Here is a 19,368-nt window from a genome sequence, read left to right on the forward strand (position 1 = left end):
AAAAAAAACGCAAAAGGGAAAAACAAAAACAACCCAAAACAAAAAAAAAAAAAAACAACGAACAGGCAAATAGATAAAAAAAAAAAAAGAAACAAAAAAGAAACAAAAAAACAAAAACAAAAACAAAAACAAGGAAAAAAAAAAGAAACACTTGTAGCAATTAAACATTGCGGACAGAAAAAAAGGGAAGCCGCAAGTACCTGATAAGCAAAACAAAAAAGTATTTATTGGAGCACAATCAACTTCGCGGCAGCGCTTTCACAGCAACTTCTGGTCAATGCAGGGGGGGCTATTTACGAGTCGTGGAGATCAAATTCTTGAATGCGATGTTTTGGCTGGTAGGAGGAGCAAGCAGATCAAATACGATGCTAAGTATTGGATCTAACACAAATTGAAACCACGCGAGATGACTGGAAGGTTATGTTAATCCTACGGGTTCAACATGCAACATGCGTAAGGTGTAAATTTTAAGTACCAAGGACGAATCAAAATAAACCTGCAAAGTCTATTGCCAAAGGTTCCTTTTAGTGATTAGGTGCTGAAAAAAAAAGGGGGTCTTGGGCACCCAAATGTCAAATATTCGCCTTAAGGCATGGCTGGCAGCCATAATACGATCAATTCCTGCAGGTTGAAGCTTCATGCGAGAGCAATAAAAAGAGATACACGTGAGGCTTAGTATCTGGCATGAAGACAGAAGCAAAAGGAAAAAAAAAAAAGGCAAAAGGAAAAGCATACAAAGTGTAGCGTATGTACCTCCAAATCAACAATGGCGACTGGTGGCTTTGAGGACACAACAAATTGGGACGAGCTAGCAGTTATGAGCAGCGAAAACAAAAGGGGCAGCAACAGTGAACAAACAAAGTAGCAGCAACTCTTGCTGGCCAAACTGCAGTGGGAGCCACAGCTAAACTCTGCAACGGCTCCCGTCCGATGGCATGGCAATTCGAAGACCACACGAGGGGAGAGGTCTACAAAGTTCAAGCGGCAGTTGCTTGATTGTACCAGTATGAAGGAAAAAAGAAGAGGGGGTTGGCTGTTGTTTTTGATTGAAAGTAAGGTCTTGGTCCAAAGTATTTATAGTAGATGCGCGCCGCACATTCAAGGAGAGTTCAGGTTTGAATAATGGTCTAATTTGAGTCCAAGTAGACTTCCTTTCCCACGGAAATTTAGTTAGTACGCTTGGGGGGTTGATCTTCTTTTACGATTGGAAGTTGATCTCTTACCTGTATGAGTCATCACCGAAGTATTTCCCCAAGTCCTCAGAGGCTGAATTTGATTGAATTCATAAAGGGCAAGGAGTCTTGTGCGTATGATAGAATAACAAAAGGAACACTACATGGAATCTGGCCTCGGGAGCTTGCTGCCAACTCCTATAGGCTGAGTAATTCCTTGAAGAATTGCATTGGGTTACTCTTCAAGCTTCGGCCTTGTCCAAAAAAAAAGGAGGAACTCAAATGTTTAAGTTCATCAAGGATACAAATCCTAGAATTTCGACAAGAAGCTGACTGGAATTGAAGGTCTTGCTTCTATGACGTTCAAGCCAAGTGAAAAAAAAAACTGAAACCAGTTCGGGAGTGCTAAAAAAAAGAAATTTGAGCAGATCTCAACAAATGTTTAACACAATTTGTATTGGACTTCCCTTCAAGTTTACTGATTTAATTCGGCAACAAGGTTGTGTAGCTGACCAAGGATGCGAATGGTAGCTTCGGGAGGTTGTCCGGGCCTTGCAAGGGAAGGAATTCTTGTGTGCATAAATCTCAATTTCTTACAAGTAGAAGGAGATTTATATGAGCCACCGACTTGAGGATATTGCATGGGACAGCTAACCTTGGGAATTGAAGCCACCGAAAATTGCCTAATAGTACACACGTAGTGGTAGACTTGAAGGTTTGGCATGATATATCTTGACCATGAGAATTCATAGCACTATGTTATGAATGAGTTGGTGGCAGCCTATATGGCCATCTTATGATCAATTGGAAAGCCACGGCATTGCAAGGTTTGAAGCAAAGTCCATTCATTTAACATGCTGACGGTGGATGAAATTCGGCCTCGGGAAATTGGAATGCAATCATCATTCCATGTTATCAATTAAGGGCCATGACTAGTAGCTTCATATGTTTATGGATTTGAATGGGAGATTAATGTTGTCTTGCTCCTAGGACAATCGAATTAAGTGGAAAAAAAAAATGTCGAAACTCGTTCACTCAAATCCTGCTTTAAGTTTATTCATGAACAAGTTTCGAGGGGGCATTTGTAGACAATGAAATTTTAATTAAATTCTAAAAATTACCATTGGTCTATTAAATATTTTTCGTCCAATCGGATATTGCCGTATGTCATGTACGCTTGGAAAATTTGATTATTAAGCAGCCAATTATATTTTGTCACGTGTCAAGGTGAGGTGTTCCAAATCAATTCAAATTGCAGGGGTATCTCCACCAATCAAATCATATCATATCATGTATTTATTGGATAAATATCTAAATATTTATTTCTTATTAAAGGGATAATATTTAGAATTGTTTAATCCAAATATATCTCTTATATACTGCAATGGCCTGGCCAGTAAAATGGCGCCACGTCATGTGTCCCCACAAGTCTGGCCAATCGGAAAATTACTTATCTCTTTATTAATGAAGAGATAATATTTAACTGGCACAGTTCTAATATGACTGTACGTCTTGCTAGGTAAGTAGAGTGGTGTACATGATCTCAACCTCCACCCTCTTGCTACAACTATAAATAGAGGTCTCTCAACCAAGTTAAAGACACACAGAGATATCAAGAAGCATCTCATACACTCAAGTATTGAAGCTTCAAGCTACGAAGGTCTGGGTCTCAAAGCTCCTCAAGTCTTCCGCATATCAAGGCTTGAGCCTTCAAGTATTTTCAAATCCTTCAAATCTTCCATGTCAAGATTTGAAGGAGTCGGTGGTTGATCCAAGAACAAGCTGCGAAGCCCTTGGATTGGTGTTCGAGGAGAAGAATCGAAGGAAGCTCTCCATAAGTTCGAGAAACTTCCAGAGATTGTACCTACATATTTTTCTAAGTTTATATAGTACATATTTGTCGTGTATTTCTTTTTCTTGTCGTTTTGCAGACTTGAAATTTTTATCGCGTACAGCATGCTCATGCTGCTCAGCTTCAAACTGAAGAGCACTTCGAATAGCCTCTTCCTCCTCTCGCACCCCTCCGCGCATCCGCTCAGCTATCAGGACTTTTTAGATAGAGTATTATTTGAAATAATTACTGTAACACTTTTTGTGATGTGATGTATGTGAGATAAAAAAGTAGTTGGGAATATAAAAAATGTGAATTGAAAAATGTGTTTATGATACAGGCAAAATATTATTTGGAATAATTCAGCAATCCAAACACACTATTATCCAAAGCATGTTTAAGATTGGAGTCCACTCTGGAAACTTATAAAAACACTTCAACAACTCATAAATTTAATTCCTAAGCACGACCTTGTTAGCTCCCTCACGAATCCTAGGATTGGTAATACTATTTTCAACGTTTTCATTATTAAAAACACCATTTCCATCAATCTCTAACTAATTCATCTACCTAACCAAATATGGATGGGATACTCATCCCGAACACTAGGCAGTCAAACTCAATTATACCCCATCTACATATAATAAAATCATAGCGTCAAATCACACACAAAAGAGAAAGGCCACCAAAAGCATAATGTGCAAAGACTAAATAAGTGACAATGACAAATTACCTCATTCTACAGAAAGTTAAAGAACTCAACTACAAAGCACACACCATTCAATATAAAAAAGATCACCGTGTATATATATATATATATATAATATATATATATATAAGATATATATATATAAGAACATTGCTACTACAAATACTATGCATATGTGAACCAATATTCGTCACTCAAACAATCAAAACACAGGCTAATTACTCAGAATATAGACCAAAAAAAGCTTAATCGCACATGTATGGCTCTAACAGGGTTCTGGTACGAATTAGCTCGGTACCCAAAAGCGAGTCAATAAATTTTTTTGCCTCTAACATGCTGCCTCAGCCCAGTAGCAAAATTTTTTTTTTTTAAAAGGTTGTTGGCTACCGGGCTGACAAGGCATCGTAGCTGACAACATCTGAAAAAGCTGGCTGCCAGGCTGAGTCAAATTAAAAAAAAAAAAAAAAAAACTCCAAACATTGAATTTGAGGTGCCTGACCAAAAAAAAAAAAAAAAAAAAAAAAAGGCTACCTGAATGTCTTGCTTTAGCATCTCGTTTAGCATTCCGTGCGGAAACTTCACTTTTCTGCACATAATGCAAGGAAGCCAACTCTACCATGCGGAGACTTCACTTTTCTGCGCATAATAAGCAGAAGCAATGCAAGGAGGCCAACTCTACCATGTGTAGACGCACAAAGAAATATATTCGGGCATAGGAGAAAGCATATTATTCATAGATCAAAAATGTTATATATTTTAAAATCATAATAAAAGTCCTATTAAAAATTTGTTCACCATCTAATGGCCAATACTTATATTTAATAAATTAAAAATTTTAATTAAATATTCTATTATAATATAAATAACTATATGTCATTGAGTCGATTGAATAATATTTTTTTTTCTTTTTTGGCATTTCAACTAGTTGTCAATTACGTTTCAATTTAAATAAAGATTTTATAATTATTTAAATTATTCAATAAAATTATCAATTTAAGATGAACATAAATATAAATACATTAAATTGTATATTGAAATATTTGATTTAATATGAAGGAAATACAAGAAGAAATGGCAAGGAATTTTTGAAAAATTCATGTGAGTTTTTTATATTGGTAATCACTTTTATTTGTTATTATAATCACAATACCTTATCATAACCAATTGAAACTCATATCAATTGCTATTTACAACTAAAGTTACTATATACTCAAATTAAAATTTTCTTTTTTCACTAAATTTTCTTTTCTATACGATGTATGTGTTATCATTTGTTGATAATTAATATAACGAAAAGATACTCTTTAGGTTAATATGTTTTGACAATGTGGATTACTTTTAAGGATTTTAATGAGAATTAGACCACATTTTTTATGGATTCAATCAAATTCACATTTTATTTCATTTGAAATATAATTATTTAAAACATAAGAGACGAAAAAATACGAAGTCAAACTTTTGACTAATTCTAATTATTTAAAACTTATGCCACTTGACGTACTAAATCTCTTTAGTCTTTTAAGTTAATCAAATTACATTTCATGAATCGAACAACAGAAATAGATGAAAACAGATTTGTTAAATCAATAATTACTTCTATAAGATGTTAAACTAAACAAAGGCCGTTTTAAATGAAAAATCTCATTCTTTTTTATAATAAGATGCAGTTCTCAAATTGTTGACAAATTATTTGTTAAAATTGTTATGTAATTTTAATGTACTATATAATTGTATAAATATAAATTTATCGTGCAATATAAAAACAAATAGGCAAAAAAAATGAAGAGAAGGAAAAATGCATAACTTCACATTGTCAAATTGTGAATACACCCAATAGCGATAAGCATTATTTTAATAAAATATTAAATTAGCGCTAAGGCTTGGATGGCAGGATGCTCGACATTAGCTACCAGCCTTTTTTTTTTTGTCCATACGCCCTGCCGACTGCTTTGGAGTTTTTTTTTAAAAAAAAAAATTTTTTTGACTGGCTGTCGGGCTGAGAGAGCCCGGCAGCCAACCTTTTCAGACAACCTTTAAGAAAAAAGAAAAAAATTTGCTGCTGAGCTGAGGCAGCATGTCAGAGTCAAAAAAAAAATTGACTCGCTTTTGGGTACTGGGCTGTGTCAGCCCGGCAACCATAGATTCGTACCAAAATCCTGTCAGAACCATACATGTGCGATTAATCTTTTTTTGGTCTATATTCTGAGTAATTAGCCCAAAATACAAGTGACAAAAATCAAAAGAAGCTATTCTGTTTATATTTTTACTACAAAGTTGACCAACTTTGATACTTTGTCATTTGCATTTTTGTTCTTTCAGTCAGAAATCTTGCTTCACATGCGTATAATATTGGCCATTGTTTGTCCTACCTAACTAAGATAATTAATTTATCAGTAAGACACAAAAAATTCCCTTGTGGTTCGATTAAAAGATACAGAACCCTCCTATCATTCAAAAACACTCAAATAAATTCGTCGTGCTTTGGATTAACATGTACTTTGCACATAAATCATCCAAATTGAGAATGCGTGGACTACACGTGCTTGAGAAGCGAGTGCATATAGCACTGTAGGAAGGTATTTTAGTAATTGTATTTCTCTTCCCCTTTTTTTTCCTACTTTTCTTTCATTTTCATCTTTTTACAATGTTTTCCTTTTTCTTCTTTTCTTTTCTATTCATTTTCCTTCTTCTTCCACACATCAAGTCATCAACACAGAAATCAATTCCCTATTTTCTTTTTTCACTTTTTTTTTAATGTTTGTTTGCCTTCTTCTCCACCTGGTTACCCCTTTTTCTTTTTCTTTTTCTTTTTTCTTTTTTATGTATGTTTTCCTTCTTTTCCACTTGTTGCAGCAAACTAAAACCACCACCATCAGCTGCCACTGTCGCCCCCGCCGCCATCGCTGCTAGCCATTACAAAACAACAATGTCAAATCTTCACAAAAATTTCATCCCAAGTTCTATTCATCATGCAGACCTCAATTATGATGTCGATTTGACCAAAAGTGGCTGAAAAGTAGTAAATTGGGTCTAGCCCTCTTTGTTAACCTAAATCACCATTATATCTTGTAAAATTGGCACTAAAATGATTCTCAAGAGCCATGGAATGATCATGTAGCACCATTAACATGAAAACGTGTAGATAATCTAAACTTGAAGGAAATCCGAGACTTAAGATGTAGATGAAGTATGCGATGGAGATAGCGATGACGGTGATGGAAGATTGGAAGTGGCAATGGTTGGTGTTGACTGGACTGAAGGATGGAATAAAAAAGAAGGAAAATAGACGGTTCTGATAATAGTTGGAGAAGACGATGTCTTTTCTTAAATTTGTAATTTGACCCCTTAATTTACCTTTTTACTAAAATGAAATAAGAAAGTTTTTAAAATTACAATTGAGCCTTGAACTTACTGTTGGTATAGTTTGCAAACAGGGATAATGAGGAATTTTCCATCTTTCCTTCAATTTGGATGGTTTCCATCCAAAGTCCATGTTAGTCCAAAGCATAAGGAGTTTATTTGGATGTTTTTGAATAATATGAGGGTTTCGTGACATTTAACCAGATCACAAGGGAGTTTTTTTTATAGTTTACCCTTAATTTATACACTTTTAACTTTGCTGTTACTATTAACATATCCTTCCATAATTTCGTTTTTATTCATTTCCTTCACACAAAAGTTGATCTTTCTTATTTTGTCCTTAAAAAATTATTTTATATAATTAATGTGACATATCATCGGATTCCAACATAATAAAACAAAAGACAAATGACAAAAAATCAAATCAAAATATAAACTCAATAATATTCAAGCTAACATAATTAATTTTTTGCCTTTTAACTTTACTAAATCAATATCCTTCCGTGAATTCATATTTATTCATTTCCTTTCACATAAATGTACATCTTTCTCATTTTGTCTTTATACAAATATTTCACATAATTTATATAATATTTCATTAAAATCCAACATAATATATCCCATATTTACTATACAATTATTCTAACTTATATACAAATATTTCTAACTTATACAAAAAAAAAAAAGCCTCACATAGACTCCTTAATAAAAACATCACACAAGCACTAACCTGCGCCTCACATAGGAAAGATTCCCTAGCCTAATAATATGTGGGTCGCTTTTCTGGCCTTAATGGCTAGCATAATAAATCAGCAAATAAAGGTTTCAAAAATCATTTAACACACAAACTCTGCATTAAATACTTGTACAATCAGTTTAACCAATTCAACAATGAAAATCTAATGGCCGAAGTATTCCTCATGAGTAGACATGAGTTTTGGCTCATGGTTATCATAAAAGGACTAAATTCCTCTTTGAACTGTAGATCTGGTGTTCAAACCCTACCTGCAGTGAATAAAATTCAAAGGAGGTGTCATATCACCTCTTTGGTGTAGTCAGATTTGTATACCTAATAGTCTATTACATAGCCTCTTTATGCTCTTCTTTCCTGTGGGATATAATAGATTAAGTTATAAAAATAGTATTGTTGCGGCAAAATAAAAAAATACATGTCAATAAGTAGGGTTTGGATTAGATTCCTTTGATTCAGATCCCAACCCAGTAAATTAAGTTAGACCCAAACCCTTATGGGTCTGAAAATGTAAGTCCAGACCCAAACTCTCATGGATTTGGGTATCCAATGGATATCTGTTGTGTTTTTCGAGATATATTAAAGTAAAAAATATATTAAAAATATATATAATTCAAAAATATCATAAATGCCATCCAATTTTTATTTTTAAATAATAAAATTAATATTCAAGAAACTGAATGCAATATTATGAATTCAAAAAATGAACTATTATCGACTACTTTATTTCTTTTTAAAACTTTAATTGTATCCATATCCAATTTTTTATTTGTTTGCCTTTACCATTTCTCCTTTTTTCTGAAAAAGTTTATACACATTACAATGACAACTAGAATTAACTTGGAGAAAGAAAACAATTATGAAATCTAACTGCATTCAATCCAATGGTCATAAAATATTAGATTATTTTATAATTTTACTATATATATATGTATATTATTTAATTATATATATAGGATTAAATAAGGTCTGGTATGAGACTAGATTTGGGTATTGATCATAGAAAATCATGCCCATGACTCTCTTACAAGATTTGGTCTAAGTCGAGTATGGATTTGAGAAATTAAATCCAAACCCTACCTAACTATGACCCTCTTTGGAAGTGAGTTTTTTTGCCTAGTTTTTCTTTTATATGTTTTTTAATAACTTTAACTACAATAATCTCAAAAATCTCCTCAAAATTTAAAATACACATTTTAAAATACCCAAAACACATTAAAAATTTTTCCTTCTTCCTTTCTTTTTTTTTTCTCCCCCATCTCAACACACCATCACCTTCGCCACCGGCACCTCTTCCGGCTCTGGCCATCTCAACCGAGATGATAAATTAGGGCAAAAATTTCATCCATAGTTAGGGATTATATTTCAAAATATGAAAATTTCGTGGAATTGGGCAATTTCCAACTGGATGGTTGGAGTAGATTCTCATTTGACAAATTAGGGGAAGTGTATGTCATTGCGCTTTCTAAGGATAATAAGGGAATGACACTGGATGTGATTAAGAAGGGCAATCTTAGATCTTTCATCATTCGCTACGACAAAGATAGCCATAGGACTGTCAATAGAATCAGGCCAACCCGAGCCCAACCTATTCGACGCGATAAAAGGTCTGATAAGCCTATGATATTAGTGAGTCGAGTTGAGTTTGACCCTCAAAACGAGATCCAAATTAAATACGAATCAAGTTTGGACCTTATTGGACTTAAGCCTAATATAGGCCCGAGCCTATATATATAGTATTATATATAATATTTATGTTTTTTTATTATATATAATTAATTAATCATATATCCAAATATATAATATTTAGTCACTAAAGCTAGATATACAAAAAAAGCATTTTCTCTATTTAGCACTTAAGGCTTCAGGCTTCGGGTTCTCTTCACTAAAGAGTATTTGGTTTTCAATTCTTCACAAGAAACAAAGGCTCCACTAGGGCTGAAACTGAACCAAATAGCTTGGCTTGGAACTGAACCAAATAGCTCGGCTCGAGCTCGCGAGCTACTTGGTCAGCAGCTCGAGCTCGAGCTCGGTTGACCAAACTCGATCTCGAGCTCGAGTTGCTTGTTAGAGCTATCGAGTCGAGCTCGATCATAGAAATATGATACTTGAAAACTCGACAAGCTCTATCGAGTTTTTTATAATATATATTTTAATTTTTATTATTGTGAAATGTCAATAATATCCTTTATTTAAAATTATATATATAATATTAATTTTTATTACTTGAGCTTGATTAGACTTGATTGAGCTCGAATAAGCTCGATTGAGCTTGATTTGAATTAATTACATTTAATTAAACTCGAGCTCGAGTTCCATAAATTGATGTCGAGTTCGAGCTCGAGCTCGAATTTTAAAAGCTTGACGAGCTTGAGCTCGAGCTCGAGCTTAGTTATTTTGCCTCGAGTCGAGCTCGAGTAGCTCGACAGCAGTCCTAGGCTCCACTGAAGTGATTCTTGTTTTCACTTCTTTAAAGTCACAAGAATAGTACATCCGAAGAACGGAAGAAGCGAGAGTTTCTCAAACATCTGAATTCTGAAAGCCGAAACCCTTAATTTCATTTCCCTCTAATTCCCTCACGATCGCTTCACCAAGACCTGTAATTCTTTCTTTGTCACTCGGATCCAATCTCCACCACCATAGGTGAATGAAACTCCAAATTCTCCGCTTGCAACTTTCAATCCAAGTCTCCAAAATCAGGGTCAACATAACTTTCAATCCTGGTTTCCAAACCCTTTCTCTCTTCGATCCAATGTGTTTTTCATTTAGGATTTTTTGGGTACTTTTTTCTTGAAATAATTAAACTCATGCGCCAACATCTACATGTGATTAATTAAATTTGATAATGAGAAAAATTTAAGAAAAAACATGTTTAGAATTAGAAGTTGACCCCTCAGTCCATTTACCATGAGTGAATGTTTCCTTTCACAATTGTGAAAATGTCTCATTAGTATTCTAAGTGCTAAATAGAGAAAAAGCATTTTGTCATTTTTCTATTTTGGGATGCAACAATGTTGATTTTTCTTAGATATAACTAGTCATATGTTATAGTTCTCTGCACCAACCATTGAAATTTGCCTCGATTTTATTTTAATGCCAAATATAATGGTATATCAAGCCTGTGCAACATAATTTGTCTAAGAAATTGACATTCTACAGGACAATAATAGTAAGAATAATCTAGTCATATGTCTAAATAGTCGTATCTAATAAAAGAAACTACTAGTTATATCTAAGTATCAAAGTAACTATTAGTTATATTAAAGCAATCTCAGAAATGGATTGTTGGTCATATGTCTAATTAGTCATATGACCAGCAATCCTAGACATATAATGCATAATTACAAATTAGTCATTTAGAAAAGAAATTCGAAAAATATAACCAACTTATATAACTACTAGTTGCAACAACATGACTACTAGGTAAGAGAATTTGACTAGTATTAAACTCTATCCATTTTCATAATGAATTGGTTGGATATCCAATTAGTTATTTTATTTTATCTTAAACTTGTTCATTGATTTTTTTTTTATTTCTCAATCAAGGAAAAAATTATCCTATCAATCTTTCGACTGTTGTGTATATTTGAACCACTTTCTTAAAAAACAAAACTGAAAAATTCTGAAGTATGAATTTGTTGTATTTGCATGGTAATATTTTTTATACAAGGATCACTTTCTTATTCCTCTTATTTGTGTCAGTAAATACTTTACCTCCCTAACAATGTTTTTTTTTTTTTGCATTAGATGTCAAATGCAAACAATGAAGATATTGTTATTACAATCACAGATATTGAAGCAATAAAAACTACAGCCGAACAAGAACCTGAAGAAGAAGAAGCAAATAAGGGTGAAAAGAGGAAAAGAGAAGTGAAGGTGAGGTTCAATTTTTGGACCCATTTCACCAAATTTTCATCGAAGGAGGAATGTACTTGCAATTATTGTAAGAAAGTTTTCTCCTACCGTAGTAAAGGAGAAACAACTCATTTGCATCAATATATATTTGGGGGCATATGTGTAGCCTACGAAAGAGTTATGGGTGGACAATTGTCAAAAGGGCAAACGATTCTTAACTTTTCCAAAGGTAATTCAGATTAAGTTAGTAATTCTGTTTGAAAATTTGATTAAGAGAGTAGTCGAAAAGATGTAACAGAGCTTATAATTAATCGAGAGCTACTATTCAATTTTGTTGAAGATGAGTTATTTTCAGAAGTATGCTTTGGGTCTTAATCCAAATGTTGAATTTGTGTCTAGAAACACAATGAAAAGTGACTGTATGAAAATATAAGAAGTTAAACCATGAGTTTGACACAGCTAGTAAGCGGGTTGCTAATACCAACGGGAGATCGTAAGTTCGACTCCTACATGTGACGTTTTGAAATATTCTGGGCCAACCCTTTACCCCCGAGTAAGAGTCGAACTTTGCGGACGCTTCCTGAATCGAATCCAGATTAGTCTCACTAAAAGGTAGGGATATCGGATGCTCAGAGCAAAAATATATATGTGTGTGTATATATATATATATATATGAAGTTGAAAAAAGTAAATTGAAGGAGATTTTTTTGTAATCCAAGCCTAAAGTATGTTTGACAACAGATACTTGGACATCTAAAATGGATTTTCCTTTTATAGCATTGACTGCTCATTTCATAAATAATCATTGAAAAATGCATAAAAATTATCAATTTTGTCTTGGTTCCAATGAAGGCATTAGGGAAGAATCTATCTGATATAATTATCAATTGCTTGTTAGAGTGGAGTATTGATAAGATATGTACAATAATTATAGATAATACTTCAACTAGTGATGTTGTTGCTAAATGCCTACAAGAGCATTATTCATTTAGAGGTGCATTATTTAATTGTTCGTGGTTGGGGTCATGTTCTTAATTTGATTGTTCAAGAAGCATTGGATGAGATTCATGATTGTATTCATAGGATTAGGAATGCGGTGAAATATGTAAGATGATTTGCTAAGAGAAAACTTAAGTTTCTACACTATGCTGACCAGGAATGTATTTTCAGAGGCAAAATGTTATCTTTAGATATATGTATAAGGTGAAATTCAACATACTTACTGTTTGAATATGCATTGTATCATAGGAGAGTTTATGACTGCATGAAAACTCATGATGTGAGCTTCAAAAATCCTCCATTGGCTGAAGATTGGAAAAAAGTTCGAATAGTTCATGGTTTCTAGAAATTTTTACACTGTCACAAAATTTTCTCTAGCAACAAATATTGCATAGCTAATGTTTTTTTTTAGTGAAATTTATCGTGTATTTATGTCATTAAGGGAAACTTCTATAGAGTATAGTCCACTTCTTGAAAGCTGGCAACTAATATGTTGGTGAAATTTGAGAAATATTGACTAGAAAAAAAGCTAAATATCTTGCTATCTGTTGCTTTTGTTTTAGATCTCAGGTTTAAAATCAGAAAATTAAAGACCATCTTTAGCAAGATCAATGAGAGATATTTGGCACCATGTATGTTACATCGTGCTCAAAAAACACTTCAGATTCTTTTCATCGAGCATGTAATAGCTTATGAAGTGAATTATCAGCAGGATATTGCTTCACAAAAGGAGAAAATTATAGGGGCAGGCAACAGCACTTTTTTCACAGCAAAGAAGAATTACATGGATGATTTTTATAATCTTAACGAGGAGGAAGATAGCACTTGTAGTAAGACAAAGTTGAACTTTTATTTGGACGAAAAGATCTATCCAAGCAAACCCGATGAAGAATGATTTGATGTATTGGATTATTGGAGAACTCATGCAGCCAAGTTTTCAATATTGTCCATGCTATTCCTGTTTCTTCAGTTGCATCTGAGAGTATTTTCAGTACAGGGGGACGTGTTTTGAACAAGTTTCATAACTCATTGCTGCCCTCTACTAATGAAACACTAATTTGTGCTTAGAATTGGATTAACGATGCACCAAAGAAGATTGATTTTGTACAAGAATTTGACCCTGATTTTACTAGTTAGTAATAATGTTTAAAATTTTTTCATTAATAATTTGATTTATTGTTGGTATTTAGACTAATAATAAGCAGTGTTTACTCTACCTGTTCCTTCTTAGTCCAAGAGTTAAAATTAACTCCTCTACCAATTTTTTTGAGAGCAAATATTGGTAATGCATAATTGAAACTCTAACTTTTCTTATTCATTGAGTAAGTTTTTGTGTTGGCATAATATTGATTGATTTCTTTTGGTCTAGAAACACAAATCATCAAGCATATTTGAATTCAAGTCACAAGATTATGAAAAATTCTAAAATTTGAAAATATATTGGCTTATAACTCATAATTTATTACTATTTTTTATGTATTTTGAACGAATTAGATATAAATATTGTTAAAAAAATTCTTGATTTATATGCTTTTTAAGAATTATTACTTGTTCATGTTTAGTTTTAATGTTGTAACCTTGTGAATGTTAAATTAGTTTTACAACTTAATAGTTATAACAATTATATTAAAACAATGGAATAATAAGTAAGTTTGGACTAAATTCGAATAAAACTCACAATCCGAATATTATGTGAGTTTGAGTATAAGTTTCACATTTATTAATCCAAAATTCATGACCTAAAATTTTTGAAGGTGTTGTAAATTAAATGAATTGACCTCAAACTTATGAAAGCTCGACTCATCAGATCCGATTAACAGGCCTAGATGTCTAGCAATCTGGACAAAATATTTCAAAAATCACCAAAATCATACAGGTCCAATTTTTCAGAGACTCCAAATATTTCCAATTTCTTGATCTAATGGGCCATTCAAAATATAATTAGGCCTGATACAAAGTTCCATGGGCCTACATCCATAATGATAGAAGACCCAAATCGAACTGGTAAGACATATTGGGTTAGAAATCTGAATCCTCAGGCTTACAACTACTATGCTGGTTACATTGATTTGACTTAGCACTGTGATGAGATCTGGAATAACATGATTGATGACGTGAATCCTTAATTTCTAAAATATTAGAAGGAATTCATTGGGGCCCAACGAAATTGATCCTGCAATTGTAAATATACCAAATTTAAAAGGGTAAAAGGAAAATTTTCAATAATCGTGCTTTGCAATTCTGAACCCAACTCCTCCTATCACAACTATTTAAGTACACTAGATCGCGGCGATCTTCCCAATTGGACTAAGTAGAATGTCATATTCTATTTTCTTGAAATCCCTTGTTCATCCCCAAAAATCAAGATCAGTAACCACCTGTCCAAGAAAAGAAAATAGAGCAAAGGAATTAGGTTCGCCTGTGGATGCTACTTGATGTACCGCAATGGATGCAACAAAGGGTACTATGTTCTCAACTTTAATGCAACAAAGAAGTTGTTCTTGAGAATTCAAGAAGAATCCCCTCCATTTTACCACGTTTTAAACCATACCAATCACTTGATCGGTGTCAATTTGAACAAATTATAACTTTCAGAAGAAGTTCAACCTCAACAAAATGTGGGTATGGATTCGACTTAGAACTCTGTAATTCTTGAAGGACGTGAATTCCAGTAAGATCAATGATAGAGTTAGGGCCCTTATTATGAAATAATTAAATAATTATGATGTTATCAGTCTGATTAATTTAGAATTAGCGTGTAATTCGTTACCCTATATCTAGATAAACTGTAACGATGCATCTTTCAAATTTGTACGCATTGAATTTCAAGATGAAATGGATTGACGTGTTTTTATTCCAATACTGCGCATTGAGCACATGTGGTATTACTACATTGAATCCCTATCTACATATAAAAACGTTATGTTTATACCGTAATATACAATTATTGCTCCGTTTGGATTAGCTGTTTTTGGGGTTATTTTTGAAATATTTTATTGTAGCAATATAGTTGAAAAACTTTTACTATAGATGAAGTTATTTTTTAGGTTATTTTTTGTATTTTTGGTGTTTTTTAAGGTTATTTTTTTATGTTTTTGGTGTTTTTGAAGTAGTTTTTTTTATATTTTTGAGGTTGGTTTTTTTTGTGTTTTTGGTATTTTTGAAGTTGTTTTTGTTTGTGTATTACTGTAGCATTGTAGTTGAAAAACTTGTTTTTCAAAAATGACCAATCCAAACAGACAATATATTATATGTTATACGTGTGGGGTCCACTTCTTCCACCGAATACACATTTCATGTGTTAGCAGCAGGTTCAATTTCTCTTCACTGAACTGGGATCCTCTCTAGACATTGTAAGGGTCTCCTTCAAGACCATTAATTAGTTTGAAGAGCAGATCCAATTTGGCAATGAATCTCCAAGTGCCCATACGATAAGCAAAATGTGTCCCCAAGAACACGACCTGCTATATATCGCAATCTTTCACGATCCTGAAGAATCCTGCCATATCTTTCATATTTATGACTCCCTCCGTCCCATTGTTAATGTCATATTTCCACTTTTTGCTTGTCCCAAAATTTGAGTCACTTTGAAAAGTCAAATCACTTTTAAAATTACTTTTCAGTTATGCCCTTCAATTGAAAAGTCAAAATTATTATTATTATTTTTTTAGACACTCAAAAATAAGTATTTCTGATACTCAAAGATTGCGTCCGTTGTCAATTTAATTATTGTGCGAATGTTGATACTAAACCAATTTTGCTCCAGGCTCATAGGTCTTCCATTGCTGGCAAAACCAATTTTGCTCCAGCCTCATTGATCTTCTATTGCTGGTTCAGTGAAGGCAAAAAATACCAATCTTTACCAAGGAGAAGTGCGACCAAGGCAAGAAATCAAAACAGTACGACATCCAACAAAGTATTCATCAAACATAAAATTAGTTAAGGAGGCAATTGCATTATGGAAAGATCTCAAGTTATTTCATTTAAAAATCAGCCCATTGCATTGAAAAGCATTACTGCATCAAATCCACTATGCCCTTTGATGTTTACCATCATACTCTAATAAAATTTGACCACATAAATTGAATGATTTTGTATTGGTTCATTATGCAATTTGGACCGACAAATTACAAAACAATCCCATAGGCCAATGATAGTAACTATTATCCCTAGAAGCAGTCAAAAGGAGTGTAGATTCATTATTAGAAGGTAAATTACACACACATACACAAAACCTAAAGGGAATTGGGAAAACATAAATAGAGTTTCTTATAGAGGTATAATATAATGTTACAGTTCCAATAGTGTAATCTTCAGATACAAAATATGCTCCGAGCAATTTACTTATGCTATCACTTGAACACTTCAATTTTAGAAATACACATGCATAACCCACAAAACAAAAGGATAACATTATTACATAATTTGGGATATCTAGGTCAACTTCTTTTCTTTCCTTGAGTATATAGTGAAAATTGGCCATAATGTTTTTGATACGTCAAATGGCAGTTGCAGCAGTCAAGTTTTTCTTGTTGGGTTTAAAGACATACTTAATCAGAGATCCCCTGATGGATAATAATTCAAGAAACTCCTTTTTCAGCTTGGATGCATCCATCTCATTATTACTGCGAGGGGCTACAATAACCTTGGCCTGTTCTTCAAGGGTGAAATTTGTCCACTTGAATTTTGGATCAATGTAGTCCCTATACATCTCTAATATCTCATTATGACTTATAACACCTGGGTTAGTAAAGTTCCATATGCCCTTGCAGTTCCTCTTAGCCATTTCAATTGAAATTGGCAAAAGTTCATCCAACACAGTCATGCTGTTGGGGATGTTTACAACCTTGTCATACTTTGCAATCTTTGTGATGAAGTTGCGCGGGTTATTAAGATCAGATGATATTGGCATTCGAACTCTAAGGGTGCATACATTATCATATTCTTTCAAAAGTTCTTCAACCATGGCCTTGGTTTTTGAGTAGAATGAACCAGTAAAATTAGGCTTGTCTTCTTCCTTATACCCAATACCTGATTAATGTATGCACTAAAAGTCAAGATTATACTATCATATTGCACTAAACAATTGTGGAGGGCCCCGCCATAATACATCATCAAAACTTTAGCTCCTTGCGTTTTTCATTTCCTTTTTTTTTTCTTGCACTTCAAATCTTTGTTTTTTTTTCTTTTTTTCTTCTTTTTCCTTACTTTTCATTTTTTTTCTTTCTTTACTTTTTTCAAGCTACACAAGTGTTTGCAGATGCAATGAAAGTTTTGTTTCTTGTCTTTCTATCTTTTTTTAACAAAAGAACAAATTTCTTATAATAATACAAATCAAGTTTTTTTTTGGATAAACAAATAAAGAATACTAGATGCATTTATTACCCTTTTGTTTATCACTATTTAATTTTTTAATGTAAAGGTGAAAAAAGAAAAGGTAAAATTTGTCCTATAGCTTGTGTTCTTGCTCTTAAATTTGCCTCTAGTATCAAACAAACAAATAAATATAGTAAAAAAAAATGTCAAAGAAAAAAAACAAAATGATCAACTAGTGCGTATTACGTTGAAGTCCTAAACATCCAAGCAAGGGATTAATATGAAAGCATCAAGACTAAAACAACGTTTACTACTCATTGCTTCCAAGAATTCATGGTTGTCTATACATATCAACAAAATACAAAATCTATGCCCCTAAATAGATTTGAGCAACAGCCAAATCTTATAAACAACCCTAAAAAATAACTTAGTAGCAAAAGTCAAGTCCCCTGTTATGTACAAAAGCATTAGTAGCAAAAGTCAAGTCCCTTGTTTTGCACAAAAAACATTAGCATAATCCAAATCCAGAAGCTTGATCCATGACTTGATATACCTTCAAAACAAAATAGAGAAAAAGAAATCAATCATAAGTTAGATAGCATTATCACTACCTTTATCATAATTTAGAAGTTAGCAAATTTTAAATATCATGAAAATTCTAACCAATACTAGTACAGTCATGCTTGTAGATAATGGATGATTTTGTCAATAAGCACCTTATCGCATCCAATTTGCAAAGGAAGATTTCCATCTTTTATCAACCGTTGCTTCTCAATATGTGGAACTTTGTAATTATTCCCTTCAAAATTCTTCATCACCTCAAGCATACATAGTTGTAAGGTTAAGAACACATTATTGAGACTTTCAGATGATAATTCATTGAAGGACTTTTCAATAGCAGAAATTAGTTCATCAATAGAGTTGGGTGCTTCTTGATGCTGAAGTGATTGAATGGCTCTAAAATACCCAATATCAAGAATATTCATATCAGGGCTATTAGGTAGGTAGTATTTCTCAGACTCTTAGGGTGTTCTTCTTCAGGATGCAGGTAGTATTTTTCAGACTCTTTAGTCATATAAAATCACTTTTCATCGATATGATATATGTTGAACATGTTTTTGAAAACAGGTGCATCATTAAGACTCTCTTGTTGAAGCATTGACAAACAAAATTTGAGCTTACCAATTTATTGTCATCAGTAAGGTGAGCCTTTAATGCATTTGAATGTGGTTTGATAACACCTTCTTTTATTCGTCGATGAAGAGTGGACTTGGAAACTTTTATTTTGGTTGATAGAGAATGAATACTTGTTTGACACCGTAGAGGTATTTTCATGATAGTGTTGAAGTTTATCTCTACCCTCTTGCGTCCTGCC

At 33.0% G+C, this 19,368-nt stretch overlaps 1 protein-coding gene across 1 annotated transcript; it reads right to left on the reverse strand.

Annotated features, from left to right (window-relative positions):
• Positions 1-17,175: 17,175 nt before the first annotated feature.
• Positions 17,176-18,979, reverse strand: LOC113718390 (bifunctional dTDP-4-dehydrorhamnose 3,5-epimerase/dTDP-4-dehydrorhamnose reductase-like). Its single transcript, XM_027243295.2, has 2 exons — positions 18,823-18,979; positions 17,176-17,708 (listed from the first exon to the last, which is right to left on the reverse strand). The coding sequence occupies exons 1-2, from the start codon at positions 18,977-18,979 to the stop codon at positions 17,176-17,178; spliced, it is 690 nt and encodes a 229-aa protein (XP_027099096.2).
• Positions 18,980-19,368: the final 389 nt, after the last annotated feature.

The sequence above is a fragment of the Coffea arabica genome, chromosome 11c (assembly GCF_036785885.1).
Source record: "Coffea arabica cultivar ET-39 chromosome 11c, Coffea Arabica ET-39 HiFi, whole genome shotgun sequence".
NCBI classification, from domain to species: Eukaryota; Viridiplantae; Streptophyta; class Magnoliopsida; order Gentianales; family Rubiaceae; genus Coffea; species Coffea arabica.